Source organism: Tyto alba, unplaced genomic scaffold (genome assembly GCF_018691265.1).
Source record: "Tyto alba isolate M040663 unplaced genomic scaffold, T.alba_DEE_v4.0 Super-Scaffold_2, whole genome shotgun sequence".
Lineage (NCBI taxonomy): Eukaryota > Metazoa > Chordata > Aves > Strigiformes > Tytonidae > Tyto > Tyto alba.
The window spans coordinates 2,731,019-2,747,855 of NW_024881282.1; the positions used below are offsets into that span (position 1 = coordinate 2,731,019).

The 16,837-nt window shown below is 39.5% G+C and overlaps 1 protein-coding gene across 2 annotated transcripts in view; it reads left to right on the forward strand.

Annotated features, from left to right (window-relative positions):
* The window catches only part of FCHSD2 (FCH and double SH3 domains 2), a 163,049-nt gene that overhangs the window by 138,906 nt on the left and 7,306 nt on the right, over positions 1 to 16,837 (forward strand). For both annotated transcript variants that reach the window (XM_032990862.2, XM_032990863.2), the window contains one exon: positions 11,863 to 12,024. In XM_032990862.2, the coding sequence (XP_032846753.1) occupies positions 11,863 to 12,024 (162 nt within the window). The remainder of the gene's footprint in view (positions 1 to 11,862; positions 12,025 to 16,837) is intronic.

Below are 16,837 nucleotides of genomic sequence, written 5' to 3' on the forward strand. Positions count from 1 at the left end.
CAAAGGCAGCGGCCTTTTCCAAAATCAGGGGGAGGGATAGAGCTCTACTGGGAAACATTCTGGGCAAGGAGCGCACGACCAGGAAGGTGGTTCACGGAATCACTGGTGGAGGACAAAAATAGTGTACAATTCTCAGATGTAATGAGGCGCAAACGTGGAGTCATATGTGTGTCCTTCTGAACACCAGACAGTACTCCAAACAGGTAGAGAGCATGAATATTTTTCTCCGAGTTATGTGTTTTACATTATTTGTCTATATTAAACGCTTTCTACCAAATACCATATTTCCATGGCTTTCCAGTGCTAGCTGGTGTGTCATAGTTAAAACGCCCCCCACCTTTCTAATATTTAACACGTGTTCTGTTTTCCAACAGAAAATGGTGAAAATGCCATGTACCTGAGGCTAGGAAGACTCAGTGACTGAGTGATTTTCACTGATTTTCTTCCTTTTCTTTTGATACAAGTTTTCTACTGTATATTTCGAAGACATGAAGTCTCTGAGTTTGTGAATGCTAGGTGTGTAAACCACTTTGTGTTTGTGACTTTTATATTTTGCCACAGAAGTTATTTATAGTATAAACTTTTTTTTAAGAGAAGCTGGTAAGTGAATTCAGTAAGCTTTTTTACTTAGGGATTGCCTTTTCTTTTAGCTTCAACCCTTACTAGTCCCCACTTCTCTAAGTGGCACTATTAAGTAATTTCAGGACCATTAATTAGACGAGAGATTTTTGCACGATCTGTAGAAGAATAAACTATGTAAGCTTTGAGTAAAAACGATTTCTTTTGTAATGTAATTATAATTCTTTTCAGTATGTGAAAACCAAACATTTGCAGCATTCCTGCATATTTAAGTGCAACTGATTAAATTGGAATTACCAGTGGTTGGGTAGGGGAATGGTATTTGTGCAAAAAGTTACAGTCAGGTATTTAGGCTGTAAGGGAGCTGTGGAATTGCCCTTTCTGTGTCCCACTGCACTGCATTTCGGTCAAGAAGCTGTAGCTGGTAATAAAACAAAGCAAAGAGATCCCTGATTTTGCTCAGTGCTTCAAAGAGGTCCTTCTCAGGACAGCAAGTGGGGAAAGAAAGAAAGGTGTTTGGAGAGTTGGCAGGAGTCAGCGATCAAGTATTGGAAGGACCCAGCTTGGGAAGGAGGAAGATTTTTCAGCACCTCCATGTTACTTAGAAAAAGAGGACTAGGAAAGTAGAAAAAGAAAGATCACACAGACTTTGTTTCTCTTTTGTGAAAGTCAGTTTGATGTATGTAGTTTATAAAGTAAAAAAAAAAAAAAAAAAAAAAAAAAGTCATCCCCAAAGCTTGCAAAGAACTGTGTATTCGATTTACATCTGCGGCTGTTACTGAAGGCATGGTGTTTTATGGTTGCACCCTGTGTGAACAGCCCAAAGTAGTTTGCCTTTTGACACTAGTTAGTTCATTATCACCTTGTCACATTAAATCTTACCATCTGCAAAACTATGTGGATACTGCTGTGATTGTAACTGGAAGAGTAATACATTCTGGTGCCATGTCTGAAAGTGTTTGATGGTAATGTAGATTTTTTTTTTTTTTTTAACAAAACTTTTATTGGGAATGTATCAACGCACTTTGCTTGCAGCTGCAGCAAGTATTGGTTAATGTTCTGTTGTTTCTTGCCTTGATGGTCAAGTCTCAGACATGGAAAGCTCCCATTTATTCTAGTTGAGTAAAGCAGCTGGAGAAGATGATGGTTGTTGCAAGGTATGAATTCTGTAACCTTGAGATAATTTCCTCAAGTCAGTGGCTGCATCATCCTGCAATACCTGTAGGGCTGTTTCTAAATGATTGTGTGTGTGCATTTTGAAGACACAGACATTTTGCTGAATGTTATTTGTAGGTCACGGGCATGTGTGTGTGTACGTGCACACGCTTTCTCTCCTCTAGTGGTGTGTTAGATAGTGTGTACCATCATTTCTCATTCCAGAGGTGTTCTCCCTTCTTCCTTTTATTTTTTGTGTTTCTTTCTTGAAACCCTTTTTATTTTTATTTCCTTTCTGGAGTAGCATGCCTGTTCTATCCCATTTTGGCTTCTTGACCCGCTCTTCGGTGCTTTTTCATTTGCAAATCCACTCTCTTCCTCCTTTTCTTTCTTCTTCTTTTCTGAAGGGGAAGATAACTTAACAAGCACACTGGGATTAAATTTTGCCTTTCTTCTGGCAAAGCTAATTTGGTCATCCCTAGACACTTCCACTTGTGTGTTTCTCCCTGGGGAATTTTACGTTCTTGACACACTCCTTCAGTGCCAGCCTGCTTAACTATCAGAAGACAAACCAGTCTCTGTGTGCCGTCTAATAGAACATGAGCCGAGTCAGAACCTTTTAGAGACAATATATATTGGTAATGTGGTTCCTCCAGGGTGCATTGTGCATAGATGCGTTCATCTCACTGCCCTCTTCTCAGAGACTCTGAATCCTTTGATATCTTAACAACTGAGAGGAGCTAAGGAACTGTGCCGTACATGTAACTTCCATATTTTCCAACGAGCACAACAGGTGTGGAAGCCTGTATAATTTGAAGGTACAGCAAAGAAATACAGAAAAAGTGTGCATAGGATCAAGACGCACTGGAGAAGCAGAATTTTTTTTGTCTTCTGCAAGATGCAGTGCCTGAACATAAAACCTTAGATTGGCACATTCACAGCTCAGTGGGTTATTTTTGATCTTTTTCTCCCTAAGATAGGAGGTATTTTTCCTCATGATGTTTTAGGGAGCAGATGATTCCATTACAATTTTGGGAAAAATACGGCTTACACCAGAGTGCTCCTGAACAATTGATACATGGCAGATGATACACGGTGACTGTAATTGGTAATGAGAATACATTTTTTTCTTAAAAATTTAAAGTTTCTTGTTTTGTTTTTGTTTTTTTTTTTTTTCTTTTTGCTCACTTGTTTTTTAAAGGAAATGTTAGAATATGTCTGATAATACCTCAGGCACTAGCACTAGTTTAGAACACTAAAATTGACTGTGGTTAATGCTGCACCATAGCATTTAGAGTTTAGTTTAGATCAAGGAGGAATTCCATCCTTGTCAAAACAGCATTTAACCACTGCTGGGTCAGGGTTGGATTTTGATAAAGGCAGGCACTGAAAGCAGAGGGTGCACGTTTAAATTGAAGGCGACACGATCCAAGCATCATCTGTAAAGGAGGTCAACACCTTTGAAATTCAATAATTTGAGAAAATACACTGTTTCTGTAGCTCCTTTGCATTTACTCAACCAACTCAGGTAACTGAACTAGACCTTCTGTATTTGAAACTTGAATTTTTGTGACAACAGTAAGGAAGGTTGCTGGGCATTTTACAGCTGTTAGTTCAGCCAATTGCATAGATCTGGTCTGCCTTAAAATAACTTTCTGTTTCTCCACTGCTTGTGTCCCTTTATCTTTAAAATACCAGAGACAAAAATTTACTGTCTCCACTGATCTCTGTTGCAGAAATAAGGGAAAACAAAAGTTGAAGGGATTTCCATGCTTTCTCTAATCCTTCTTTCAGCCTGCATCCTGGACCCTGAGGCTGGGTTACTTGAATTCTTCCTCTCATCTTATTTTGTCTCTATCAAACTAAAGACTCCGATACTTTGACAGCCCGGGGTGAGTCTCACCGAGCAGTATAGCTGGTCCCAGGGCTGACAAAATTTTTCTCAGTGATGGTGGGAGATTTCCCATTTGTGCTCAAGGAAGGTCTTGGGGCCTCCACAGCAATTAATCCTATTTCCACTTAATTATAGGGGGATACGTTTTGTCTCATCATTAGGATATCTACAACTCTCAAGAGAGTATTTGTACCAGATAAGATTTGATTAAGACGACTTATAGTGCTGCTTACCTCATTTGATTAGTTCGGAAGCTTAGGTCCATTTTTAATTGTAATTGGAGGGCTGTTTTCTCCCTCCCTTTATATTTGGCTATGAATATTTATTACTGTGCTGTGGTGACAGTTGTGTTTGGCTGGGCCCCTGTTCTATCTTAGGATCTAATCTATTAATCGTATGCTGCATGTGTCCCTACTGCATCGCAGGTAGACATAGCTACGTTTCTGCCCTGTATGTTCTTGCAGTTGAACCTTCCAATGGCAAGAGTGGTGTCATTCTCTGCCTCGTAAGAAACGTGAGGAAAGCTAGTTCCATATGCTTCACTAAAATAAATGAAATGGAATAAGGCTACCAACCCCCCAAAAAATTGAATTTGTGAAATGTCACTTGCCATGGCTTTGCTCAGGAAGCAGATGCCTGGGAGAGCTGTGCTAAGTAAACAGACTGCTTTCCTGGTAGGAGATTAGTAGGAGCTGGTAGTCTTTCCAGCTAGACAGATTGAGGACTAGCCTGGAAAAATGCTGCTGACATCCAAAGATCAGGAATTTGGAACTCTTTTGGTGAAAAGCAGTTCAGTGAGGACATCTGCAGAGATGAGAATGTCGTTGTTGAGAAGAACATCATCAGAGCCCTGAAGCTGTATTATGGTATTAGGAAGATGTACAAGTCTTAGTACTTCACCAGTTGGATCCAAACGTTTAATCATTCCAACTGCAGTGTTGCAAAAATTATACTATCATATTTGAGAATTTTTATCTTGAATTCATTCTTTCTGATAATTATTCTTCAGGGACTTGCTATGAGAAATTTGGAGAGCATGAAGTATGCTCAGATCCTGCTTAAATATTTCACAGTATATTTTTTTGACAAGCTTGCTTGTTCTGGTATGAGCAATGAGAAAGGAAGTCTTTAGAAGACTGGGGTATATGAATTCACAATAATAATAAAGGATACTTTTGCATTAGTGGACATTTAACAGAGGAAGGTATTTTGTGGGATGAAGGGGCAGGAACAAACATGGAGATGTTCTGAAGCTAATGATGAAATAGAGTCGTAAAGATTCCTGGAAGGATACAGTCAGCTGAAGAGCCGTATTTACTCTCTATGTGTCTTACAGATAAAGGCTACATATCCTTATATATGGAAACAAATGGATAAGTTATTGTGAAAACACCCTGCAAATAATAGTCATCGTGACTTTAAATGTTGCTGAGATGAAGAATAATTGCTGCATCTGATCTCTCAGATATTTTTGGTAAAGGGATCAGGGATTAGGCTGGGCTCACAAGAATATTGATGTTGCTTGTTTTGTAGATAATCTTTCTGGTTTTATTGAGTTCTTTTGAAAGGTGGATCACACTGCAAATGCAACTCAGTTCCTTAAACCTGTGGATTGAAAGCGGTGTCATTTCACAGAGTCGTTCAGGTTAGGGCTGTTGGGGGTGTCTCTAGTCCAGCCTCTGCTTAAATCCTACTGAATCTTTTGACTGTGAAATGTATACAACATCTTTCACTCTATTAAGAACCAGTATTCATTATCAAGACTGCAGAAAAAGGTGTTAATAAAGGTTTGCATACGTACATTTTATGTCAACTTACTTCTACTCACAGAATTTGAGTCTCCATTCAGTCCCATTACCAGTAGCTTGGGAACAACTTCTTAAACCCTACAAAATGCTTCACTACTGCTCTCCATCTCCTTCCCCACCGACTGCTTTCTCTGTTTAGGAATCTCTAAGGTTTTTATATGCTTGAGCTTGGAAAAAATCAGCCTTCCAGTTGGGCTGGAGCTATACAGGTGGGCTCTTCTCCATTAATAGCTTCACCTCTGTTTTCTTAACCTTGGCATTCACTCTTGAGACATGTTATCTGTGTCAGTGTTTCATTTCCTGTTTGCTTCACCCTAACAGTCTCGTTTGATTCAACTCCATACAGAATATTTAGCATATAAATTAACTAACTCTGCTGTAATATCTGTAGAAACTTCACGCCCATCCTCCCACTTAAAAAACCCACTCAGTGCTGTGCTGAAAAATGTCATTTATTAGCTAGCTCCCTCGTTGGTGCAGAAAAAGTATTTCGTTTGGGTTTTTTGGTCCTGGCCAGGTGAATTGATAGGGGTGGGTGGTTCCAGGTTGCGGCAGGGCTCACTGCCCTGGCTCTGCTGCAAGCAGTGGCTGAGCTTCACCCGGAGCCAGGTTGTAGCAAGTGTATTTTTTTGGGTGCAGAGTAGTCGAAGGAGACACAGGTCGGAGCAGAAGTAATATCTTCCTTACCTGTTTTTTATAAATCTCTGGCATCATATGGTCTTGATTTACAGTCCTGCAGATAACACTGTACAGCTAAAATTACTGATAAACTCCCCTTTCAAGGCTGAGCTCAAGTTTGTGCCTCAGGGATCAAAATTTTAGATGAGTCGTGTTGGATAGGATTCTTTATTTGATTGCGGTGGTTTTGCCATATCTAACTTTCCACCCCAAGCATCAACAAGGCAGTGAAAACTGAGCTTCCTGGATTATTTGCTCGTGCATCCCTATTTAATAGCACCGAACTGCGATTTCAAACTGGTTTGCAGGGGAAGGCTTAGGCTGGGTTTTCAGAAATTTGTGGTGTTCCAATGCATTTTTTTTACTGTACTCACAGTTACTTCTACCTATCACTGTGCAAATTAATTCTGGTGGCCCGAAATTTAAATGATACGGTATTTCTCATTAAAAGAATGGTTTCATTTTCATACTTTTTTAATTAAAAAAGCCTAGAGTTTAAACAAAAATTACTCTAAATGAGAAAAATAAAGATAATATCTTTCCAGCCTTCCCACGTTGTTTTCTTCTTAGCTAAAACAATTTGCCAAATGAGACTGTCCAGCCCACTAATGATTTTGTTCCTGCCACTAGAAAAAGATTGCAGTGGAACAAAATATTTTGCACAAATGTTGGTCTACTACTAGACCTAAAGGTCTACTTGTAATGCTAATTTAATCAAATTTTAATATCTGAACATGCTTGTAAGTATAACTTTGGTCTAAAATAAATAATTCTGAATTCTTTAAGAGGCAAAAATCTGGGCTGGGCAGGTGAGGTTCAAGTGGCTTTAGTACAGATCAGAAGGCGCAGCGAGGAGGTCAGCACTCTGATGGGCAAGGGTCTCGGTCTTGTTCTGTGCCCTGAAAAGTTGTGTAGAATAAAGCAACTCTGCTTTCAAGAAACTCCATTCAAAACTGATCTAACAATCATAAACCAAAAATATTTAAGGGGCCACATTAGATCAGCTTTGCTGGATTTCTGTGTTTGCTTTTTACCCCCACTATTACAAATGACTTTTAAAGACTTGTAACCAAGGTGTTTGTGGCATGTAAATGAACACTTGGTTTCTTACAGGCCCTTTTCTTTCTGGGAACAGAGAACAGCTATGTAATGTATTCTTGCTGTTTTTAATTTTTGTAACTTCCAAAGCAGTTGTTTATCTTCATCTTGTGCAAGCTGTAGGTCTACAGTCTTTGCTTAATTAAGGCTGGAACAGTAAATAAACAAAACTATGCCTTCTTCCATGTAGAGCAACGATAGGTATGTGAGAAATAGATAACTATATTTTTAAAAAACTTTGGATTTTTTTTCTTTCATCTTATAACCTGCCACCAGCTAAAGCAAAAGAACAGCTCAGAGAAGCAGGAACCACCCAGAACACTGTTTGTAAACTTTGTGGGTGGCTGACAGTTTTTAAATCAGTGTAAAGATATCCCAGTCCATAGCTATTAAATAGTAATTGGTAAACAGTAATTGTAAGTAACAATTTCACTATTAAATAGGAAAATATTTGTCCTACAGTGAGACTTAATAACAATGAAATTTGAGCAGCACCCAGGTTTCAGAGCAAGTGCTGGATTCCAACATTCCTGTGCTTTCAAAACTCTGCTGCCTTCCTGGAGATGCTTGATATTGCTGGGAATATAAATGGTTACTTGATTTAAAATATTTTCGAGTCTGTGAGCTTCTGTCAGTGGAGGTCGCTCTGTCAGGGATACAGCAAGTGTGTCTGCTAGAGCCCATTTTGTTGAGACGGAAAATCAATGATTAAAACCTTGTTTCGTTTTTCATTTGAAATAAATAATATTTTTGAGGGAACAAGGCTTTGAGAGCTAGTGCATCCACTTTTAAGGGTATTGTAGTCTGGAGGGGGTTTGCAGTGTGATGCAAATCTGGGATTTATTGGGAAGTACACCAGCGTGTCTCTTCCGATTGCGATGCCTCGCTTTCTGATGACCCTCCCGGTCAGGAGCTGAGGGGGGACTGGGCAAGCTGAGGCTGCAGCCTGTGGGCAAGGTGGGTCCCTCCTAGACAAAGTCAGGACTCCAGCTTGCAGAACCCTCAGAGCCTCCCTTGCAGAAAAGCTTGTTGCATGACTTGATGCTGGTGAAAATACCAGTATTTCCTCCAGGTGATCCCTTGTTTCCCTCTTAACATTTTATTCTGGCATAATGAAAACATCAAACCCCAGCTAATTTAGACATAGTGATATATGAATGAAGTGCTTGTATTTTTAAATACATAGCTGCTCCTGTGTGAGAAGCAGAATAAAGTTATACTGCTGTCTGGTTTGAGGTTTTTTGTTTTTCTTCATATAGGTAGGAAGCTGTTAACCCTGGTCTACCAGTATAATGATTTAGGTAAAAATATATATGTATACTTGTAAATAACGTTATACATCTTTCAAGTGCAGGCCTGACCTAATACCCTTAAGTACTTTTATGGCTTGTCTGCAGTGGAATGAAACTCAAAACATTTGTGGTTTGGAACAAACATTTGTTGAATATTAAGACTACTGTGTGTAAATAGAATGGGGTAATTTGATTGGATTTGCTGGGTACCTTGAATTAAAAACTCTTGTCTGACCCTTAGCAAGTACAGTCAAGGATCTTGGAGCAGCTTGTTTATTTTAGCTAACAAGTTTGTACAAACAACATGGTTTACAGTAGACCGAGTACTAATATGAACTACAGATGTTTATAGCATGCCTAGACTAACGTTTATTGCTGTTGCATAACTCAAGCTAATTGGAAATTGCATAACGAGGTAAAACAGCAAAACAACTAGGCTGATCATTTCCTTGGCAACTTCTGTTGAAGGCATACAGAAAACCCTCGTAATATAATGTCAGAATATAATAATGTCAGACAAGTTAGGGGATAGCTGCTTTACTCCACAAGTATATACCTACACAGAGGAACCTCGGCTCAGTAACGTGATAAACTGGGGACTTTCTCATTCACCAGCTAAAGCAAGTGACTTGCACTGACCTGCATTAAGTCAATCTATCACGGTTTCAAAAAAAAAAAAAAAAAACAAAAAACAAAAAACAAAAAAGCCAACAATTAAAGGATGATGTGTCCACCGAAGCTGTTACCCAGCCGTGCCCTCCCACAGTCACAAATCAACCCGGCAGGAATCGGCTGCCTTTCCCCGGGGACGTGCCTGGTGTGTGTGCTACCCTGGCGCTGACCCTGCTCCAGCGCCCCATCTCGGGTGGGGGAGCAGCCAAAGAAGAGCCAGGATCTGTGCTCATCTTCCCTGGGTGCTGTAGAGCCACTCGCCTCCCTTCTTCCAAAGCAGATGTGGTTGGAGAGTGGTTTTGTTCAAAATCTCAGATACTTATTAACAGGAGAGAGGTGTGTTCACGAGCAGAAATTGGCCTCCCTGGATTCAGCTTTTTTGGTGCAACCCATCCGTGCTGACATCTTTGCTTTAAAAGGGTGTTCTCTTCTTAGCTTGTTTCAGTGAGAAACCCACTCCTCAATTTGATAAGTGCTCCTAAGACCATTTTTTCCAAAGAAAAGGTTAATGGTTAATTAAAATTATTATTGTTTTCATGTTCTTATAGCTCTAAAACATACAAACTAATATCTAAGTAGGGGCAAAAGGAAAAAAACAAAGTGAGAGGTATTGCCTTTTAAGACCAACAAAGGGATGAAACGCCTACTCCATTCACCCTTGGAACTCAGAACTCTTAACACCATCTAACACTTCTCATTTCAGACCTTGGCATAGGTGCTGCTTTTGTAAATATTTACAAATTTCAAGTTAGGGCCAAACTGACAGGTTTTTCAGAAGATGCTTGATGCAGCAATGGCATTGAAAGGATCAGCCTGTCAGTGTAAATGCTGATGTGTGAAATGGATCGATCTTTGGACTTTTTATTCAGTATTTTCTGAATCTTGACTGAAGTAGTGTGATGCATATTAATGTATTTTACTTTTTTCCTCACTTTCTCAGCTATATGGGCAGTATTTACAGTATATGTTAATCATTCACCTGAAGACCACTTGCACAGAGAAGTGGAACTTCACTTGGCTAAGTGGCTTTGGCTTTTCCCGTGGGAAATACTTACCCAGCTTGTCCGATCCTTCAGTCTCCGTACTCAATTATGTGGGAGGGCATGTGCATGCAGCTGTACCCATATGAAGATACATTTCACATCGTAAAGTTAATAACTTACCTACTTTTTAAAAATCACATTTCTTCTAAACGGAATGAAAAATAATATCTCTCAGAAGTAGCTTCATTGTTTGAAACAGGTTTAAAGTCACCTCTGCCAATAGTTTCAAAATTAAAATAGATCCATGTTTGGGGGTTCAGCTGAATTAAAGTTATAGTCATTTATTTTCAGACTTATCTTCTTAAAAGAAACATAATAGTAAAGTTCAGCAGCATGTCAAAGACAAGAAAAATACCAGTATCATTTCAGCTCAACACAAAATTTTGTATATAGTAAGGAGATATGTGAAAAACATAAAAGTCTGTGTAGCAGCAACTGGCATTTTAATTCACTGTACATATATTCTTACATAGTCTACTGTGCTTCAGCCACTACAGAAAAAGTAATTTCCCTCTAATTTTTGCTTAGACCCATCTATTCTTGCTGGTTTTGCTTGGTTTCCCAGTGCTGCTGCCAATCTGATGTGTCAGTACCGCTGTGAAAGGAAATGCAGGAAAAACTCCGGGGCGGTTCAGTGGGTTTCTGTTGTTGCCTCCATCAGTGACTCACTGAAGGACCTTTGGTAAATCGCTTGATTTTGGATCCTCTAATGAACAAGTGTAACAGGCTGATGGTGATAGGGCTGGACTGGACATAAATATCCTCGGTTTTATTCCTAGGTTTGCCCCCTACTTCTTGATGCAGTCTTTGAAATCCTGCTTTGCTATTCTAGAAATTCTACTTTCCTTGAAATTCTGAATTCCTTCGTGCTACTTCTTCATTCCTTCTGTGTAGATTGTGAGATAATTTGGATCAGGGTGGTGGTTTGCCATGAATTTGTTAAAGCCTTGGCTCCATCAGCCGGAAAGCATGCCAGGATGCTGAACTGAACCCAGCTGTCAGAAAACCTAAATTTTCATTCTGTTCTAAAGACAAAAATCATGAAACTATTCATTGAAGTGTGATATTTATTTAATTTTGGAATTATTAAGATACTCTGTTTCCATAACAAATAAACTTACTGTGATCTCTGGCAAGTGCTAATGGAAAATAGCCTCATTTTGGGGGTTGGTGGGTTTGTGTGTGTGTATTGCGTCAGATTTATTTGTGTATCACATCCAGTTTAGTCACCAGCTGCAAGGGCATCCGGGGTCTATAGCCCAGGAGTATTCCTCATTTTAAAAATACTGCGAAGCTCTGGGTTTTGTCTGAGTTTCTGCACTTTGAAAATAATCTAAACTAACCGACCACTAGAATGTATGAATAGAAAGTTAGCATAAACTAACAGATGTTATTTTAAAAACACCAACTTGTGAAATTGGCTGTGCCTGTAGTTTTACATCTCTAGAAAACCATTCCCTGTTTCTTGGCTCACACCACTTTCCTGCAGGCAAGGAAATGAAGAACTGGGCTCGTTTCCGCGTGGAGCAGCTTTCGGAGCCACCTGAGGAATTTGCGGATCAGGACAGAACTCATTTGAATCGCGGCAAGGAGCGAAATGTAATCTTGAAAGAATTCTGACTTGTGCGGGTTTATTTCCTCAGATAATTAAGCTGAAAGCAGAAGCCCGTCTCGATCTGCTGAAGCAGATCGGTGTGTCCGTGGATACGTGGCTAAAAAGCGCCATGAACCAAGTGATGGAAGAACTGGAAAACGAACGCTGGGCCAGCCTGCCTTCGGTGACCAACAACGGCTCTTCACACCTGGTACGGTTTCCAACCTGTAAACCTCACCTCGTCTCCACGTGGCTCTTCCCTAGTAGCAACTCCTAAGTTAATATTGAATCTAAAGCAAAATTGATAGTATTTGGTTGGTGGTTAGCTAATGGGAAAAATTATGTGGCTTTATGTGTCTGAATTTAATGCAAAAAAACCCCAAATGACAAGAAAAAAAAGGATTGCTGGTTTCTGTTGCTGAGTTTACTTTAGAGTGATTTTTCTGACCTTGGATAAGTGCCATAACATTTCTTTGCCATCTCCTGAAACGAAAAATGTCTGCGTGTTTCTTTGAAGTTTCATTAATAGTTACGATGTTATCTGAGATACTTGGATGAAAGGCTTTATTCTTCCAAACGTTTAGAAAACTCCAGATTCTACATCATCTCTTAAAGTCATTTATGTAGGGATCGCTGTGAAAATCGTCGGGAGAGCAAAGCCTGTTTTCCAAATCAATTTGGATATTTGAGATGAAAATTTAATTCGTTCAAAATCAGCGTGTAAGGCCTTGGAAAAGGGGGTGTCCATTCCTGTGAGCAGGATTAGATGTTTCCCTCAAGGGTTTGGCACAGATTTTGATGTTACCTCTAATCACCTGCAGGTTCCTGCCCTGTTATTTGAGATAGAGTTAATATTTGACATTTTCTATATGAGTAACTAGTTCCACTTAAAGCAATAAAGAAGTTAAATTGGAACAGACCACTAACCTGATCACTGCTGCGTTCCATCCAAAGAGTTGGTAACTTCTTAAACTGTTATATTCAATTTCATGAGCATGTCTTTGTGTGTCTGAAATCACGCTAACTCTCTTGAAAAAATTTCATCCAATATACCCAAAATTGAACTAAAAAGCAACTTTGACCAGTGGAAGATTGATAATGATTTTTTTATTCAGTTGTATGTAAGACTAATTGCGTTTGTAATGTCTGTGGCTGCTTTGCAAAATAGGCCAGAGACATCTCCCATCTGTTTACCTTGCAAGAAAGGACATTTTTGTATAGTTCAAGAAAGAATAAAAAGCAGACTCTCATTTTCTTCCCCTCTCCCCCCTGAAGAATGATAAGTTTCAAAACAAATAGTGATGGCTGAATCGAACAGCTGCCTGAACCAAGAAACCCTGTTCAGAAAAGAGGAACTGCTAAAAGAGCTCATAAAACCTATTTTTTTCTTCTTTTTTCCCTAATTCCCCTACATGGCATACGATGCTGAGCTGTCACCTTTGGCAGTAAAAGGAACCGATCTGTTGCTCTTCACCAGTAACCAACTAAAATAAAATTCCTGAAGGTTTGGTCAGTTTGCCTCAAACAAATGTTAAATTTTCTGTGCGTGTTTAATATTTAACAAAATTCAGAGGCTTTGCATGTGGGTGCTTTCCTAACTATAGTCTTCATACACTATTTAAATTACTGAAGTCACACTTTCTTTTGAATCTTAAATGCTTTGGACAGCCAGAATGTATCTTCTGTGGAACAAAACTTTCAGGGGGATGTGGTTTTTCATTGCATTGCTAACGATTTGGAGAATGGCTCACTTTCACTGACCACCTAAGAGAAGCAAAATCTCCATTTCAGCAAGTATGTGCTATCTGCACACCAAAAATCTTGCTCGTTCCTGTGTTTCTTCATGCTTTTCTGCTTCTTTATTGTTTTCTTGGTAATGGTGACAAACCCTTAGAGGGAAAGGTTTTTTGGAAGGTACAGCTATTTTCATCTAGGTCAACCTCAGTTCCAAAAAGTGAGAGAGCGCTGAACGGGGTCTCAGCGAATCCTGAGACTCCTGGCCCCACTCTCCACTTTCTTCAGGGTGTTGGGATGTTTCTTCTGGGACACAGAGCTCAAACACGGGCACAGTGATTGGCAGGAAAGGTTGTTGTAGTCACTGCTCTGCGTAGCCTGTCTCTGCAGGCTTTATTCCCATGGTTAATAGTATAATTAGAGATTAAAGTTGTAGTATGCAGATCTGAGCTTCAGCCTTCCCAAATCTCAAAGGAGTTCTTGTGCTGGCTTTCATTTCAGATCCTTTCTAGCCAGGATAGATGAAGATGTGTTGCATCGCTGCATTTAACAGTCTTTTTTCCCTTTCTTCTTGTACTTCACCTCCTTTAACTTCCTGTGGTGCACGCTGGATTGTGCCCAGGACCTTGTTCTCTGTCTCACCAGACACACCAACAGTTGGCCAGGGAGCCAACCCCCGTGCTAGTCCCTGTTGAGGCAGCAGATGCCACAGCGTGGGAGGTTAAACTCTGATTCTTATTTTCCCCTTTTACACTTACGTACACTCCCATATAAAAAAAAAAAAAAAAAAAAGATGCTGTTGACCTTGGCAGGCCAGATGGGGACGGCCCGTAGATGGAATTCTTAGCGCCGTTACCGAAATTACTCTGCTTGCAATTATTAGAAGAATTACTGCAGCATATAACAAGCAGCGCTTTCACTTCATCCTTGAAGAGTGAGCAGTGATTCACGTTCAGAACCCAGCTGCCTGCCGTCCCTCCACCGAGCACTGCTTTGCTTCACGTCGGTATGGGTCATGATGCAAATTTGATCAGCAAAGCTCTTGATCAATTTTCTTTCAAAGAGCTAAAAAGAAGCAAGCAGCATTGGTGTCGCTGTATTTATTTAACTTGCTACAATAACGTAGCAAGCTGAAGGAGTTAATATCCCATCACCTCTACAGTCAGCTGATTTTCTGATATAATGATGAAATGCAGAATCTTGGGAGATAATACTCCTTTTCCCAGTGTACATGCCCAAAAAAAGTTAATTGTCATTCTGAATTTTAATGTCATCTGGAAAACGTATGCAGTGCTACTCTTATATATTAACATCACCGGGAAACCTTTATGCTGCCTGCAACAAATGCATGGTAAATACTATGTAATTTATTCAGAAAAAGAGGAGAGAATAATGTGTTTATGGGGTTCATGTTTTATTTTGTATTCACTGAGACTTGAAGTAGCCCAGTTACGAGAAACAGTTGTACAGTAGAAGTACAGTACTGCAGAGTTAGAAATAAAGTTTGCAGTTGGTGTGTTTACTGTGAACATGAAAATGGCTGCGTTCACTGTAATGGGATGTAGCATCTTTTCACTGAAAAAGCTCAGAGCGTTTTGCAGCTGTTACGTTACTGGTTCATGTTCAGGCCTGATTGTCACCTGGTACCAGCAACCTGTGCAGAGCAAACTGGTTTCAGTCCCTAAACACATGTATTGCAAACTGCCTCTGGCTGATCGATCCCTTTGGGCGCCCCGGCCCACCACGCTGTTAGTGAATTGGCAGGAAATCTCAACCTTTTTTAGCTCCTCCTCGTCATACATCCAAATCAGCCCAGGGGCAGTTCAGGATAAATGTGTTCTCTGTTGTTGCCAGGGTCTTTGCATTTCTGAGGATGGAAAAAAAGGGCTTTTGGTATTCTTTTTGGTATTGAATCTCTATTGTGTAGGATTGCAGCAAAACAAGATCAATATATATATATATTTTCACATACCTTTTTTTCATATATATAATCAATCTATCTTGTCGCCTTCTTACCCGCATTTATTATGTTTGTTCTCTGTTACATACGTTCAGTAGAATCGTGGCTTATTCTTTGCTTATGCTGTCTTTCATTACCCGACTCCGTAGCAAGATGAGCTTTATGAAACAAACTGCTAAGTTTTCTCTATCATTAATGCTGTTTTCCCTCTGTGTGCCTACTTTGCAAATGATTCTATTCAAGGAGTTTGAGCAGCCCACACACTGAAAATTAAAATGTATTTTTCCTCCTCGTGTTAGAAAACCAGAACCAGATGTTTTACAAACGAGTCTTTCTAGACATGATACACTAATTTCCATGATGTTGCGTATGGCTGTCAGCTGAATGTCAGCTTTGGCTGCGGGGACATAGACCATGCACAGCAAAAGGCAGTTAGAAACTGGAGGGGGAATCCTTAATTTTGCCATAATTTATAGTTGGTTGGTAATATATCAAAGCATTAGCTAGGTAGGACAGTGATTTATTTTTTTCTTACCGCAACATCCATGAATGCATTGAAGTAGCAGTGGGTGCAAACTGCACTTGAATGAAAATGAGCGGGGATAAAATAATATGAATTACAAGGACTTAGTCTAAAAGTTGTAACATAAAATTTAATCCAAGCCAGAAAATCATGAAGCTTTGTGCTCTTTACTCCAGGTCTAGAAGAACAAAGATGTTATGGAGCAGAGGCACGGTGGGAGCTGGTTTAGGGAGCCTGCACAGTGCTTGTTTTGGTCTCAGTCTAACTTTTTGTTGATTTACCAGCCTTTCAGTTTTCATGAGGAATACCAACTTCAGTCCCAAATTAAAAGGAAAAAATAAAGGGAAGATGGCAAATACATAACAGTGTGTCTTTGATTCGAAGGACTTGCCTATTTTCACATGAGATAAAGTGTTTATTCAAAATTTAATCCAGGCACAAGGCCAAAGCACAGCTCATGTCAGTGTTGCCCAAACTGCATTTATAGAAACTTGTATTTTTCCAGTGTGTTGACTTCAGTTTTTATTTAAACTTTTATAGCTAGTTTTTAATCATCATTCTTTCTCTAAGGATTTTATGTTTTTTTTATAAACTGCAGCAAATCTATTGTGCAGAATACACCAGCTGGAAGGCCGGGATGATTTTTTTTTAATTTTTATTTTTTCAAGTTTAAGTATTTCCACTGAAGTTCCATTTTATCACTTGTGGTCACAGGTACATTAATCTTTTAGTAGCATAAATTCTCAGTTAAGTGACTCTTTCTTCCATTAAACTACTTGCTATGCCTCTGAAACAGCATCTCCAAAG